The sequence below is a fragment of the Varanus komodoensis genome, unplaced genomic scaffold (genome assembly GCF_004798865.1).
Source record: "Varanus komodoensis strain SLA01 unplaced genomic scaffold, ASM479886v1 scaffold16, whole genome shotgun sequence".
Taxonomy (NCBI): domain Eukaryota; kingdom Metazoa; phylum Chordata; class Lepidosauria; order Squamata; family Varanidae; genus Varanus; species Varanus komodoensis.
In genome coordinates this window covers 19,031,854-19,047,568 of record NW_025335468.1, presented here as the reverse complement: position 1 = coordinate 19,047,568, position 15,715 = coordinate 19,031,854, and the positions used below count along the sequence as shown (strand labels likewise).

The window sequence follows — 15,715 nt, the reverse complement described above, 5'->3', positions numbered from 1 at the left end:
ATCTATACAAGTTTGAACAGTATCTCAAAGTAATTGATTTGGTGTTATAAGAATGGACTGATTTAAGGTTATTGGTGCAATCATACTACCTTTCACATTGGGAATGAATAGGTAAACCATAAATCGCCATGCCTTACACAGGCAGTAGAGACCAGAGAGTTTTGCTCATGTTGAAGTGCAGAGCGGAAAGAAGAATGAACTTTTCCAATGTGGGAATCTGAGCCTTCATTTATTTGGAATTAACACTCTTCTTCTGCACACCAGTGGCACTTCCCTGCCATTTAGTGTTCGTTTCAACTTTTTCCCTATGGGAGTTTATTTTGAAATACAATTAAAGGGACAGGCAACCACAATCCAGATCATTAATTGAATAAGAGTCTCACTGTTTGCAATCCTTAGCAAACCATGGATATGCTTGAGGGACAGCCAGGGGTGCCTCATCTAAGCTTTCACTTAAAGAGCTCTTTAGGTGCAATGGGCAGAGTTACACACAGAACATCATCTGTTTTGTTAGGTTCAATAAAAAAGCATGCCAGAGCAGGTGGGTGTAAATGTTTGGGCTGTTTGGAAAGAGGACCTTGCCGATGGGCTAGAATCCCTTGCCAGGCCTCCACTGCTACACCTTTATTTTTGTGTTGAAGGTAAACCTGGGAGCCTTTGCTAGGAACACCCTCATCGTTTTGGCACCAAGTCATCTCTGCCTGGACTCACTGCCATCGGAGCTTCTGCATCCAATTTGGACTGCTGTCTCTGGGAACTTTATCTGAACAATCTGCTACACTTTTCAATGCATGTGAATCCTTGTTTGCTATGGATTATATATCTTCTATTGTTGATAGCCCAGAGTTGCCAGATGGCTTAGACTGATTCTGGCTCTTGAATTTTTCTATGCCTGGAGAGATACCAAAGTGAAAATATTGGTCTCTGCCTGCCTACTTCCTCTGAAGTAACTTGTGAACCTGTTGTGATTTGTGAATTTTATAGGCCTTGGCCCATGTTACATGATTGTTCCAACATGATTTTGAAATTAAGTTAAACCTCTGTGTGTGTGAATTTGTTTAAATCTTTTTCTAAAAGCCTTGTCCTTGAAGATTTAAACTAGGATTATTTCAAGCATCTTGCCCTGTATTTGGAAACAATTGTCTTTGATAGCCTAAGGAGGATTACTCCAGGAAATGCGGGAGCTTTTGCCCTCTATTCTGAGCCAAGGAGTTTACAACAGGGAAGCTGAGTGGGGTGGCTCTCTGACACTTTTATTGTTTCTGGCTTCAGAGTGCTGGGAAACTACTTTCCAACCCTGTAGCTAATTGTCAACAGCTATATGGTTTCAGGAAAGTGAAACACTAACATTTTACTGGAGGATTTGCGGCAATAAGAGAGTTTCATTTTGACTTGTCCTGTGCCAGAATGCCAGTGTGTGCTTGAAAGACTGGGCCCATGACTGAGCCTGGACTGACACTGGGCACAGGTATAATGTGATTTCATCTACCTACTCTGCCAGAAATGTGTTACAAAGGGCCACCTGCATATGAGTGAAATAGTGCACAGAAATGGGAGGCATGTTTCATTTTCCACTGCAAGCACTATGGAATGAAGCTCAGTCAGTGCCAGCAATGGGTCCCTTCTTTATGCCATATTAACAGATAGGAGCTTCTACACAGCATGGTTTGAGGAGGGTGGGGAGTTACCTTTGGTTCTACATGGCCTGGCAGCTGTCGCATTACATTTAGCGCATGCTGGAGTCACACTGATCTCTGCCTCAGGAATGTAAAGTGATCAAGGACTCAAAAGCTGGATGGCCGGTCAAGCAAATGACCTCCATGGCTGCAGTGAAGGCAAAGGGAAGTGTATCACACTGCACTTTTGGAACTACTTCTTCCAACAAGTTTGCCTGGCACTGGGTCAAATTTCCATATAGCAGCAGCTAAAGCATCTTTCAAATTCGGTAGAATTTTCAGTACTGCTTTCTGCAATCTGATTTTTAAATTGTATATATCTATTGCTTTGGGACTAATAAATGATCTTTTATTTTGCTGGTCTGTGTTGGGCTAAGCAGTGGAGAAAGGAGCAGAATGGCCCTGGTATGGCAATCTTTTGTCCACATAAAGGAAAGGCACGGTGCTCTTCTTGACGCCAGTGGCCTCCCACCTCTGCAGGATGCATCTTGTCTGCAGTGCCAGCCAAATACTTTGCCCATTTTTTATTTTTCTTTGACGTGTCAGCATGTAGCCAGAAGGGGTAGGGAGAAGTGACTGATGTTTCCTTTCCACAAATTTGTGTGGGTTCTTCTGTCTCTTCTGTAATTGCCATTTTCCTCCATATGTCTTCTGAAATGTCTGCAATTAGTTTACAGTGGATGACCAAATGCTAATCACAGAGACACCCTGATTCCAATCTCATTTCCCAGGGCTTATGCTCTTCTCTTAGGTTGGGGTTTTAACAGGGAAATTTATATTCATGGCCTGTAAGAAGGAGAACAGAGAGGGTTTTGTTTGGGGGCAGATTGTTTTTTGTTTTGGGTTTTCTGTTTCTGTTTTGTTGTTTTTAGCACAGAACAAGTAGAGACACATATTTCAGTAAATTTTCTGAGAAAGTTCTACATTCTGTGTGATGATGGTCAGGCTCTCTGCTTTGAAGTGAGTGGAATCTCGCTGTGATCAAGAGCAGACTTGCAACTGTTGTCAATATTCTATGCAGCTCTTTTCTCTGATGCTTGCTTGGCAGGACCTTTTGATACACTCATGGGTTATTTAAATGGCTGTTAAGCTCAGAGAAACTATAAGTGCCACAAGACACACAAAGCAGCTAGAATCTCAACAAATATATCTAGAAGAGAGTTCAAAAAGTCATTCCACACCTTCCCTCAAGTTGCTGACAATGAATGAAAAAGAAATAACTGAAGGAAGACCCATGATCCTGGCCTTTGCCATGAAGAGTCATTCTCAAACAGTATTTATGAGAGTACCTTTTATGAGTACCTTTTGGGGCGAATGCTGAATAAGTCTCGAACTTCCCTGATAATGGTGTCATGGTGTCGGGGAGAGGGGGGTATGACTCACCAAGAGAGGCAATAGCTCAGTGGTAGAGTACACAGTTCATATGCAGAATTTCCCAGATTAATTCCTTGGCATCTGCAAGTAGAACTGGAAAAAATCCAGCATGAAACCAGCATGCCAGTTCTAGTCTTTGAGCCAACAGTGGGCTAAATAGACCAATGGACTGGCCCAGTATGGGGCCACTTCTTGTGTCCTAACCAAACTGTGGAATTCAATTATAACTGGTATTATATGTGTATGTGTGCGTACAAAATTGTTCCAGTTTATATGATTTCCCACGAATGTTCAAAAATTAAACTAACAGCAAAAATGCCCAAGAAAACTCAACAAAGCAAGATTTGATATGTTGGTACAAAAGGAATTGAAATCTTATAAATATTCAAAACCACTAATCAAACATCAGAAATTCAGCTTAGGAAAAAAAACTGTTTGGAATTTTCATAATCATCTTAAGTGGCTTATTAAAATTACCATTTTATGATAGCAATTATATTGCCCTGGGGATGTGTAACATTTAACAGAGCCAGTTGGGGCTACTAAACATTTCATGCTGTGGTCATTTGGGATTGTTATCTTTACAAATAAAGGCGTGTACTGGATGGTATGAACAATGATTCTTGGCATTTATACTATGCTTGAGAGCATTTCAGGCACCGCTCATGAAATAATTCTTAGAAAAGCATAATAGTATTAGCGTTATCCCCACAATATATATGGAATTGAAGGATGAAGGTGGAAAGAGACTGCCTAGCCTCAATACTTTGAGGAAGTTTGCAGAATGTGCAAATGATAGTGTTTATGGCTTGGTTTCTTAGCTACTATGCTACACTAGCCAAATATACACAGAACCATTTTTACAAAGTTTCACGTTTGATACCGTCTTTGGATCCAGTGAACTGTAGTCAAGAACAATTTCTCAGCAAACATGGTGTGAGATCCTGACCCCCAATAAGGTCGGCATCCAAAATTCCAGTGCTTTCACCCTTGACCCTTTCTGCTGACAGCATCTGATTAATTCCAGGTTATTTTTGTAATTAACCAACCCTTGACCTCTTCCGCTCATTAAATATGGGAAGTGCAGCGCTGCATCTTTGGCTTTGATGGTTTTCTTCACAAGAATGCACTCCATACTGTGTCATTCTCTCTCCTAGTTTCCAGCAACTCTTTCTTCTTGGTTGAAAACTTTTCAGATGTAAAACCAAACCACCTCTTTGGAATTTTCTATGAGACTCTTGGGGGCATTTTGGAACACTCAAAAACAACCCCAGAGGAGGCTGAACTGTGGATGATCTTGTGCTACATACTTTCAGTGCATTTAGCATCCACAGACTCACACATAGTTGGTGATGGAGATGATCTCAGCATATAAAGTGGTCTTCAGATGTTCATATCCCAGTACACGTCATAGCTATATCTGTGTGACAACACACACACACATTCCATATACACTAAATTGCTAATCTTTTATACAGTCTGTGGTCTGGAATATATGTGTTTTTTATATATATCTTGAAAACCTCTGAACTGCTATAGCATGAAATGACCCTTGGACTATAGTTTAAAAAGTCATGCACACAATTTCAGAACAGTAATCTTAGACTAAAAGATACTGGCACCATCCAACAAAGCCATTTCATAAATGTGTTTATGAGATTATTTATAAATTTATTCCTCTGATCTTTCTAAATGTGCATGTAGGGAACTTCTTCCTCCAACTATAGCTGTTCCCATTTCCACCCACCATACAGTTATGCTTTTTAAACTTTTACATAGAAAAACAGCTTGCAAAACTATCCATTTGTTGATCTTTCCATGCATTTCTGCACATTTGGGCCATTGGCAAAGCCCCTTCCTGCACGTTTTTGTTGGGGTTACATCTCTCCAAGTCATCTTTGCTTTTCATGTACATATATAAATTATAAGATTGCACTGTTTAGTGCCTTAAATATTTTCCTTTAAGTTTTTGATAAACTTCATGATAACAGAAGAGGCAGAGAAAGGTCAAATGAGAGCAGGGAACAAGTGAAAATGTCACGCAGTGGCAGTGGAAGCTTGCCTCCTGGCTGCTGATGAGCATGCTGATCTTTCTGAGGGCCGCAGTGCTGAGATGCAGAGCACTATCCCAGGGTGCATTTTAATCACCAAGACCTCACAGATGAAGCTGTGAAAGAGGTGTGAAGAAACTGCCTGCCATTTTTGACATTCGTTTGTCTCTACAATATTACAGGGTTAACTCTGTGTGTGTGTCCGTACAATTGCATGTATGTACTAGTCAGTGTCAACCAAAAGTTTATACAGTAGACTCTTGACTATCCAGTTCGCAACTATCCAGCCTCCGTACTATCCAGCCTAGTTAAAAAATAACTATCAATGAGCAGTAAAATAAATTTAAATATTTTTTGTAAGAATTAAGCCTACGTTTTACTTTAATGTTTTGTTTATTTTAAAAGTGTATGTATTCATACTGTACAGTGTACATGATTTTGTTTCCTGCAATTAAGTTAGACATTATAAAATTTATCTTAAAATGTGTACAATATTTTTATCCTTGGACTTTCTTTTTCTGTAATAAATTTTTAAAACGTACAGTACAGTACATAACAAACATTTATAAAGTACTGGCCTGTACTAAGAGGTCAGAAAATATGAATAAGAGCGGGTTTTGGTATAAAAAGGGTTTTTTTTAATGGTATGGGTGGGGTAGGAAGTGAGCATTTGTAGAACTCCGGCCAATCCAGCTTTTTGGGTATCTGGCCTGCCCTTCCGCCACATTAGGCCGGGAGTCTACTGTAGTTTAGAGCAGTGGTTCCCAACCATTTTGGCACCAGGGACCGGTTCCTAACAGGCCACGGACTGGTACTGGCCCACATCCAGGGGCTTGGGGACCCCTGGTTTAGAGATCAACAGTATAGTTGGAATATAGAGGTCAGGAAGTTTTATTCAGAAAACAGGAGACTGTACACTTCTAGAGAGCAGGGGAAGAGAAAGAGAAAGTTTTAACTTGGAAACAAACTTAGTGGGTATAAACAAATGCTAAATTAAAATGATTGGTTTGAATAGTGGAGAAAATGTGGTGGTGATGGTGGTGGTGGTGGTGGTATAACAGCCAGTGTGCTGCAGTGGTTGAGAGTGATAGACTGAAATGCAAACAATCTGGGTTCTAGTCCCTGCTCAGCCAAGGAGCTCTCTAGGTGACTTTGGACCAGTAACAGACTCTCAGGGCAACCTACCTCAAAGAGTTGTTGTGAGGATTAGATTGACAGTGAGAGGAGAATGATGTGAACTGCTTTGAGCTCTTTAACAAAGAAAAAGCGGTACATAGATCTTATATAAATAAATAAATAACTATAAAAGCGAAAGTTAGAGGAGCAGAGAAGAAAAAGTAAGGCAGGCAGAGTCCTGTAGAGTCAGAACTGCTTGAACTGGAGATCTGAGAAAGCGGGAACAAGAGTAAAATATTGCTTGGATTAGATAAAATAGGTTAGCTGGGAGCATTTATTGCTGCTTTTTTTCTTAATACCATTGCTCCTATGTTGTTGTTGTTTTGGTGGTGTGTGTGTGTACCCATTCCAGTATCAAAACAGTCTAGTCTTTTCAGTAAAATTTTAACTTTTGTTATTTAAAATGCTGTGGTCTTATTTGGAGGGGATTGCTTCTCCCCGTCTTATAGCCACCAGCCCTTGAAAGTTCTTATAGCCGCCAGAAGCCGCCTGAGACCGGAGAATTTTTCCCTGTCGCCAGTCAGGGAAATAAGAACTTTCTCCTAGTGTTGGGGGGAAAGGCCTCAGATATGGAAGGGCAGGGAAAGAGGGTGGGCCCCTGTTTTCCTTTCCATTCCTAGGCAACTTTAGCCTAAGTTGCTTTCTTCTCCTTGAAAGCAACTTAGGCTAAAGAAATGTACATTGCACTTAAAATGAAGCTTCATGCACAATGATGTAAAATATTACTTGAGATGCTTTCTCCCCACTCCATGATAAAAAACAGATTTATTTATTTTTGTTCTAATTAGAAGAAATGAAAGAACAGTGTAAAGATGCCAATTGTATCTGGTATTTTAAAAAAGAAAGTCAAATAACATGGATAGAAATTGACATTTTATGTGACTTCTTAAAATGAGGAATTTGAAGGAACTTTTGCGCTGGGGAGTACATTTTATAGACATTTTTTCTGTGGTTTTGGCAGCTGTTGGATCAAAACAATGATGTTAGCATTTGCAATATCATACAAAGTGCATTCGTGTCAATGAAAAATTTGCAGAGCAAGGAATGATAGCAAATGGACTCCTAAAACCTTGCTTTGCACTCTCTACTTCTGTTCCATGTTTGTGCCTACCTAATTCTTCAGCCTCACTGAACTTTGCAAAACGACTCTCTGATATTTCATAGATACTAGATCTAGCAGTTTATGGCTATCCTGGACATATACAAATATAGTTCTTTTTCCAGATTTACTTTTCAGATCCTTTTCTGCTTGTGTTCTGGCAGGGATTTTTTCATGAGCTTCAAAATAATAAGAGACCATTTTTAACTCTTATCTGTGGATGCCAAGTTTAAATCTGGACAATTAAGTTTCATCCTATGTTCACCCACTATAAGTGGTGATGGAGTTAAGGACAGTGGAACAGCATCAGTTCTGTTGAATTGTGATGGACAAGGAGAGGTCATGCAATTAGTGCTGCGAACTTCTTGAGACCTTCAGTCTAGAAATATAAGAAATAAATCATAGAAAGAATAAAATAAAGGTAGACCCCATAAGACACAGGCAGGGGAAAACTATAGTCAGTACCACAGGAATGAAGAGAAGCAGCGGAAACATAAATGCTCGCGATATTGTTGGAAAGTAGCCTTCCTAAGAAAATTCATGCCAGAGACGAAATGAAATGAAATGCAAACCAGTTACTTCCTAAATCATAAGTAAACCTCTTATCTACTTTTCATGGTATATTACCTCTTCTTTATTTATTTCTTTATTTTTATGGATACATGCACACATGCACGCCCACACCACCCTATTCTCATAGGCTCTGGGCAGTTTACGGAAGCAAACTTCAGAAGACTATCCCCAGAGAAGCTTAGCAGGTGAGGCAGAATATAGGGGGAAAGGTGCTCCTGATGTTTGTTCTAAGGCTCTTCTTGAGATGTTTGTTATCAGTATGCGGTAAACATCCATGCATTTCCAAGCTTGTGATGTAATTTGCCAGACAAAGGAAAGGCATTTGAAAAACACTCGTGAATCAGTGGGAGAAAATGCATGAGTTTCTAAAATGTGTTCAGTTGATTTGTACAATGGGAAAATGCCTATGAAAATATGCATTCATTTTCATGTGAAAAAAAGACAGAATGAAACAAAGCTTGTTCCAACTCCTACTCATGTCAGATTGCACACTAAGATGAAATCTGAAGAATCTTTATGAGCCTGAGTATTACCCATTCACACATTCCTAACTGGAACAAGCAGTATGATCACTATGATCTTTTCTTGAGGTTTCTAATGGACAATTTGTCCTTAAGGTATTTTCATGTGAAATGAGCTGGGGGCCTTTAAGGAAGGCAAGACCAGGCATCCCTCCAGAACTTCTCTGGGCTCTGGCGGGGGAAGACGTGGAGAAGAGCATCTGGTTCCCCCGTACATACTGCTGATCTGTGCATTCCCTGACACTCTCAACAAATTGTATATCATTGTAGGCTGATGGGGAATACTAAATAAACCTGGTGGAGACCAGACTGAGGTTTTACAGGTGAACTGGTATTGAGTTTATCAGTGAATATATTTCTGTGCACTCTTGAATATTATTAGGTCTTGAATGTATTTTTGAATGCTATCTTTTCTATCTTTCCAACAGAGCAAGTATTGTGCAGAAACGCATTATTTATTTTCAAGATGAAGGGTCTCTAACCAAAAGGCTATGCGAACAAGGTATGATGGACATTATTCACTCTCTTTTCCATGATTGCATCCTTTTGTCTCCACCTGCTAACATGATCTACCAAAACGGCTTGCAAGAAAGTAGCTCTGGCACATGAGTGTTTCTGTCTGGCAGGCAAAGTAGAAGTCTGCTGAACTTATACAAACTAGCCAGAGCCTATGGAAATGGAGCAGTATATAAAGCTCAAACAAACAAACAAAATATAAAATTTAAGTCATACAGATTTCAGTGTAAGAGTTTCCTTTTGCAGTCTTGTAAATGTATACATTAGTTACAGCCTCAAGGCAATCTTCTGATTTTATTCCTTTTTTGATGTTGTTTTTGTTTTGTTCCACTCTTAAAAAACTTTGCCACATTCAGTCAGTACTCATCTAAGTAGGCCGGGTCTAAATCACATGGAAACTCCAGTGTAGTGTGACTAAGACTGCAGCCTTGTAAATGTTGGAATGAGCATTCCACATGATTTAGGACTGAATAACAAGGAAAGTCAGGCCTACATAAATCAGCAGTAAAGTTTGCTTGGTTGACTGAATATAAATATGGAGGGAGTCAAGGTCTGATGGGCCTGGAACAGAATTCAGTCCCAAATTACTAACAAAAGAAAAAGGGGTGACTTAACAAGATCAAAAGATAGCCTTGTGATTCTAAGTAATTTCTAAGAAAATGCTACTTTTTTTTTTTTTCAAGCCCATGGAATAATGTTTGGGCTTGAGAAGGCTGATTCTGCAAACAGTAAATGTTATACCAGTGTTAGGCATATCCTGAGCACAATTCCTTCCAATGATTTCAGTGCTCTCAGGTTCAAGAATCGTATGGAGAAGTGTACTATATGAATGCATCCTCCACAAATAAAATCACTGCTATGTTCAGAAGAATATCTGGAAGTAATTTCAATTCTGACATTGGAAGCATAGTCATGAAAACCCCATTTATGTGGTGTCAATCGCTTATAGTCTGGATGGTCTGGAGTGAATATGATGATAACCCAAGATGCCAAATTGATGGAGGTAGTTCGGATAGAATGTGGTCCAAGGAGTCCTTCAGGACTATCTCAGCTAAACTGAAAGAAAGGACCAGGAAAGGTGTACTGAAGGACGTATTTCTCTGAACATGACACCAGGCAGATGAGAAAATCTTTCACATGTACTAATGCGTGTACTAATGGTGGATTCCAAAAATAATTTAGTACTAGGAACATGCCATCTTCCTGCAGAACAGAATGTTCAGGGTGACATTGAGAAGGAAAACAAAATCAGAGACTCTTCCAAATAAGGAGGGTTTTTAATAATGGATATCCCTGCATTGACTGGATGAATGCATTTTCCAGTTGTAATAAAAAGGTTAAATTTCTTGATACTCCAAAACACTGTGAAGAAAATGGAAAAAGAGACATTTCTCTCTCTCTCCCATACTTCTAGAATCCAGGGTCTTCTCATGAGGCTTACCGGAGGGCGATTCAGGACAGTAAAATGAAGTGCTTCTTCACACAGCATAGAATTAAACAGCAGTTCAGCAATATATGGAAAGATGCACCCTTGAAAGGTTAACTCATCACAGTAGAGTTGTACAGCGGATTATGAATATGAATATTGCCAATTCATGGAAAACTGGCTTTCAAGTATTTATTTCATAAATTAAAGAACCAAGAACTATAACAGTCCCTGCAAAAGTTATTCCAGAAATAAAGACTGAAAGAGTGGAAGCCAGAAGATGGACAGGCCACCATCATGCCTACAAAATATAGAAAAATATGGGAATATAGTTTTGTATTGTTAATGTTTATTTTGTTTGATGATGTTAGTAATATGACATTACTCATGATAAAACAATACAAGTTAAACAAACTAGCAAAAAGGTGGGATTATGTAAATAAGTCCAAAGATGCCCTGGCCATTCAGTTTGCTTGCACGGGCGTGCATTTCATTTTGCATGCTTAGGTTTACTTTGCAATGCTAAGAAAGACTTTTCGATGTCATTGCTTGAACACTTAAGGTCTATTCACAAGTGCGCCTTCACTTGTTCACTCAATGCATGGAAGTTTGAGTGAGTTGTGCCTCTGGTCTGCCCAGTATCACTGACTTCTGTGCATTCTGCAAAAACGCTAGTTCCTCGTTCAGGCTTCTCGCTGAAAGCACTCATGAAAGATGCTGTATGCTTTAATAATGGCTGAAGGGACTGTGTCAAGGTACCTGTCTCATGTGGGCAGAAATTGCAGATAGCGGAGGAGGGGATGCCCACTGACTCCACCCCATTACTGGCATACCTACTCACACTTCCATGCAACAATACTGTGGAAGGAGTCCTTAGGCACTGACAGATACCAGCAGGTATCCCTGAACCGTGTATTCAGAGCACCTGGGGCATGATGTGTGTGCTCAGGGCTTCTGCTCTACTAGCAGGGCCAGCCCACCCATGAAGCAGGGGGAGGCACCAGTTGGGCAGTGGAGCAGGAGGAGCAGCAAATCGCGCCACTCCGCTCCACTCCTCCACCCATGTGGAGAGCCCCGCCAATCATTCTTCAGCAGTGGCGTCTTTCATAGTGAGATGACAAGCAGTGGGTTTCTCCAGAGCAGCCTCCCAGCTTCTCAATCCTTCATCACACTTGGCCATAACAAGTGGTTCAAGAGATCTCACAGGTTCAAGAGATCTCCACGTAGTCCACAGGCACTGCTGCAAGGACAAGGGCTGCTATGAAAGTGCCGTCTTTCAGGAACCATGTGGCTACTTCTTCTGGCTATGTTGCTGTTCATACAGCAGCAGCAGCAAAGGTAAAGTAAGGCATCCCAGGATGGGGCAGGTGCGAAAAGGTGCTGGTGGTAGCAGTGCTGCCCCCCGTCTTCTCTCCCATCTCAGTGAGAGCTTGCCCCAGACCTGGTTGCTGCCACATGTGCAGTGCCCACGGTCAACACTGGCATCAGAAGTATGGCCTGAGACACCATCCACTCCCCTTCTAGTGCAGGGTGGGAAACATGTGGCCCTGTGGAGGTTGTTCAGCCACAGCTCCCATCATCCCATGTCATTGGCCATGCTGACTGGCGATGCTGGATGTCATATTCCCACAGCAGCTGGAGGACCGTGCATTTCCCACCCTTGCAATCACTGAATGTGTGTTTGGGGTGGAGATGAACAAACCTTCATCCTTGGTAGTTTCTGACTTCCATGTGAAATTCTGAGTAGGAAACTACTGGGCAGCAAACATCCCATTCTTGTTCAAGTATCTGGAATTTCATTTCCAATACTTTCACTTTTTGTATGGTTTTCTTCAAACCCTCCCAATGGAGTTTTCTGCTGACAGGGCACTTCACCTAGAATTACTGAAAATGCACATCCTTCTGATGCATCATTTCTTTGGAAATTCCATCCAAATTGCATAATTGTATGCGTAAGTCTTTCAGAGAAGGCTTCCCAGGCTCCCTTGGAAAAGAGCAGCAATTTGTTTGTGCCACAACAGAAAGATAATGACCAGAAGCTCCTTTTACCCTTATTCCTTTCATTCTATCCCTTCAGAAAACACTGTCAAACTAAGCAGGCCTGGCCTTCATCTTTTCCCCTACACCCAAGGATCCAGGATTAGCATAATCTGGCCTTGACTTTAATTTGTGTCTTCTCTCTTTCAAGACACTGAAGTGTGTGCTGCAAGATGCTTAATTGAATTTAATGTATATGACATAGTTGACACTGGGCAGGCTTTTTCACTTTCTGGGTCCATTTAGAAATGCAGATTGCAGTCAGTTGGAAACAGCTCTTTATGCTGCGAATGGGGAATGCACTCAATGAAGTCACTGGAGCAAGTTACGTAAATGAAATGGAGACATCTGTTTCATGTTCTTGAATACAGAGAAATCGAAAGAAGCATTAAAAGTAGAAAAGCACTCATCGAAAATTGGAGTTCGTTCTTTCTTTCTGCATTGAAACATGTTTGAATGCCTCCTTTTAAAGCAATTTTTAAAATATGGGTTTTAAAATGGGCATTTGTTTACAATATACTCTAGTTGTGATTAATGCAACTAGAAGTTGTTGAGGCAATGGATCACTTATTCAAAGGCTGGATGTCAGAAGAGGTGTTGTCTTCTTGCTGGACTGTGCCTCCGTAACTTCCAGTGAAACTTACCCCTGCTGTCAGAACTTAATCACCTGAAGGAAGCATCAGTTGATGACTGGGTGATAAGTGGTGAAAGGTGAACCTACCCCAAGAGAAATCGTAATTTGCCCGTTAAGTTATAAATTCCTCCATTCAGTCTCAGATGAAAGCAGTATATTAGCCTGGAATCTCATTGTGCATATGCAAATTGTTGCACATGCTCATCAAGAAAGTGCATCTTACCACCTATAGTATAGCATCATGTTAGGCATGTGATGTTATCTTTCCCTGCATTATGGCTCCTCTCCATGGCTTTTTTCTTGTACTGTGCTGACTACCGTATGGAGTCAGCGTGGAGGTGCTGCAGCCTGCCTTGGTGCTTGCGTTGTAAGGGGCTACGGCACAAGTGACACAAGGCAGCAGAAGAATCAGAGTCATCTGTGAAACCCCAGGCCTCCCCCTTGCCCTGCCGCTGCCCCGACCTAGAACATTTGCCTCCAGTCTCCCCTCCCTTGGATTCCCTTCCCTGTGCCCTCTCACACTGCCCCTTAGCAATATTCAAGATGAAGGGGAAAGAATTGTGCTTGATCCTCAGGAGCTTGATCAACTAGCTAGGCACCAAGAGGAAATGAGTCCATACATAAAAAGCAAACACGGGACAAGGGGGGCAAATTAGCCTCCATGGAGCTCTCTTTAAACACTTTGTTAATTTGAATTCTTAAGCAAACCAGCAGTAGCTTAAGATGCAGGTGCTTCACATAAACAACGACAGCATTCAAGTCATTTAAAGAAGAAATGGTACTTTAAAGTATAAATTATATTCTTATTAACATCCCACCCTCTGTCTTGATTAGTACTTGTGTGCTGTAAAGTGATAAAACGTCATATGTGGATTTTGCTTTCCCCATCCCTATCCCCTGCTGTGGAAATGGAACTGATGCAGTCCCCTCAGAGGGCGGCAGGACTTCTGGTTGCACATGTCTGGGTCTTCTCTAAATGGGGCATCAAATGGTGCAAAGGGCTTGCAGAACAGGCCAGCGTTGTTTTTAGATAAAGTTCTCACACGCTGCACTAGACCTTTTCTCAGAAGGGGCAGTGAGGGAAAGGAGAATATTTCTCCTAAGGTTTTTGTAAATGCTAAAAATAATTGATTTTTGCAAATAGAATAAAACAAAACCATCTGCTGCTTCATCAAAGTATCTTTTTAATTAACTTAAAAGGTTTTTCCCCCCATGGTTAATCTAATTGCTTAATAGATTAAATGTTGGAGTCTTAGTAATGAGGAAGAGTAATCCTGCGCTAAGGCAAATGGAAGCATGCAACGTGATTCAATATTTCTGTACATGACCCTGTTGAATTTTCTCTTCCAGTGTTCAGTACTGCTGGAAACACTTGGTCCTGGTTCATAAGTACACTTTACACTAATCATGATAATAAACTATCTTGTCAGCCCATGGTTGGCGAGTGCTGCTCAGTAGCACATAAATGATCCATTCCAATGTCGTAGGGGGCTTGGACACGCAGAGGGGTGACAGAGTAAATTTCATTTCCACAGTCTGTGATCAGCATCTGTTAAATTAAACTTTATACAAATTGGCTACATGCCATGGTCTTTCAAATGACACTTTCTTGGTGCAAATTAGCAGAGTAGTTTTAACACTGCTTAATGAAACAGGCATTGGCTTTAGTCTAGACAGGCAATACTTGTGTTTTACAGGGTAGTCCTATGAATATGTAGTCAGAAGTAAGTCCCATTAGTGTAAAGTCCCAGGTACATTTGCTTAAGATTATGGCTGTATTAGAATTGCAGCATGATTATGTGAAGGATTTCTCTCTGCTGGAAGGTCCATTATGTGGACAATCAGTGTTGAAATGGAAGAATATTATCTTGTCTGACAAGGCAGCAAGAAGTCGCTGTCTTGCCTCACCTACATTTAATACATGTGTCAGATGTATCTTCAAATATAAGTCAGGGTGGTGTAGTGGTTAGAATGTTGGACTGAGCCTCAGAAAACCCAGGTTCTAGTTCCCGTTCATGCAGGAAGCTCACTGGGTGACTTTGACCCAGTCACTCTCAGCCTAACCTACCCCACAGGGCTGTTGTGTGGATAAAATAGGAGGAGGAGGAGGATCAGGTACACCACCTCGATTCCTTGCCAGAGGAAAAAGGCTGGATGTAAATGTAAGAAATAAATCCACGGATACTTGATTGTTGAATACAATGATAAATCATGTTACAGCTTTATGATAAAATTAAGCCAGTATTTTCAGCAAAACTGATGTTAACTAAAACTGAAGTGATAACAGCCTTGTCTGCAGATCATGGGATCTAAACTTTCCAACCAATTCATTATACTTATGCTTTGATTTATTTGTAGATTTATTTGAATAAAGCATATTCAGATGCTACACCTTTAAAATTGCTTGCACAGTGGTACCTTGGCTCATGAACTTAATCTGTTCCACGACTCTGGTTGTGACCCAAGTCAAATTTCCCCATAAGATTCAATGTACGTAAATAAGGTTAATCCATTCTGGCCCCTCTGAATGTGATTGTGAGCCAATTTTTGGTCGCAAGTCAAGTCAAATTTTCCTATAAGGTTCAATGTAAATAAGGTGAATCCGTTCTGTAACTATTTTTTTAATCAGAAA

The 15,715-nt window shown here is 40.7% G+C and overlaps 1 protein-coding gene across 1 annotated transcript in view; it reads left to right on the top strand.

Moving 5' to 3' along the window:
- The window catches only part of SPON1 (spondin 1), a 339,096-nt gene that overhangs the window by 106,267 nt on the left and 217,114 nt on the right, over positions 1–15,715 (top strand). Inside the window, exon 4 of the mRNA XM_044425965.1 lies at positions 8,899–8,972. Within this exon, the coding sequence (XP_044281900.1) occupies positions 8,899–8,972 (74 nt within the window). The remainder of the gene's footprint in view (positions 1–8,898; positions 8,973–15,715) is intronic.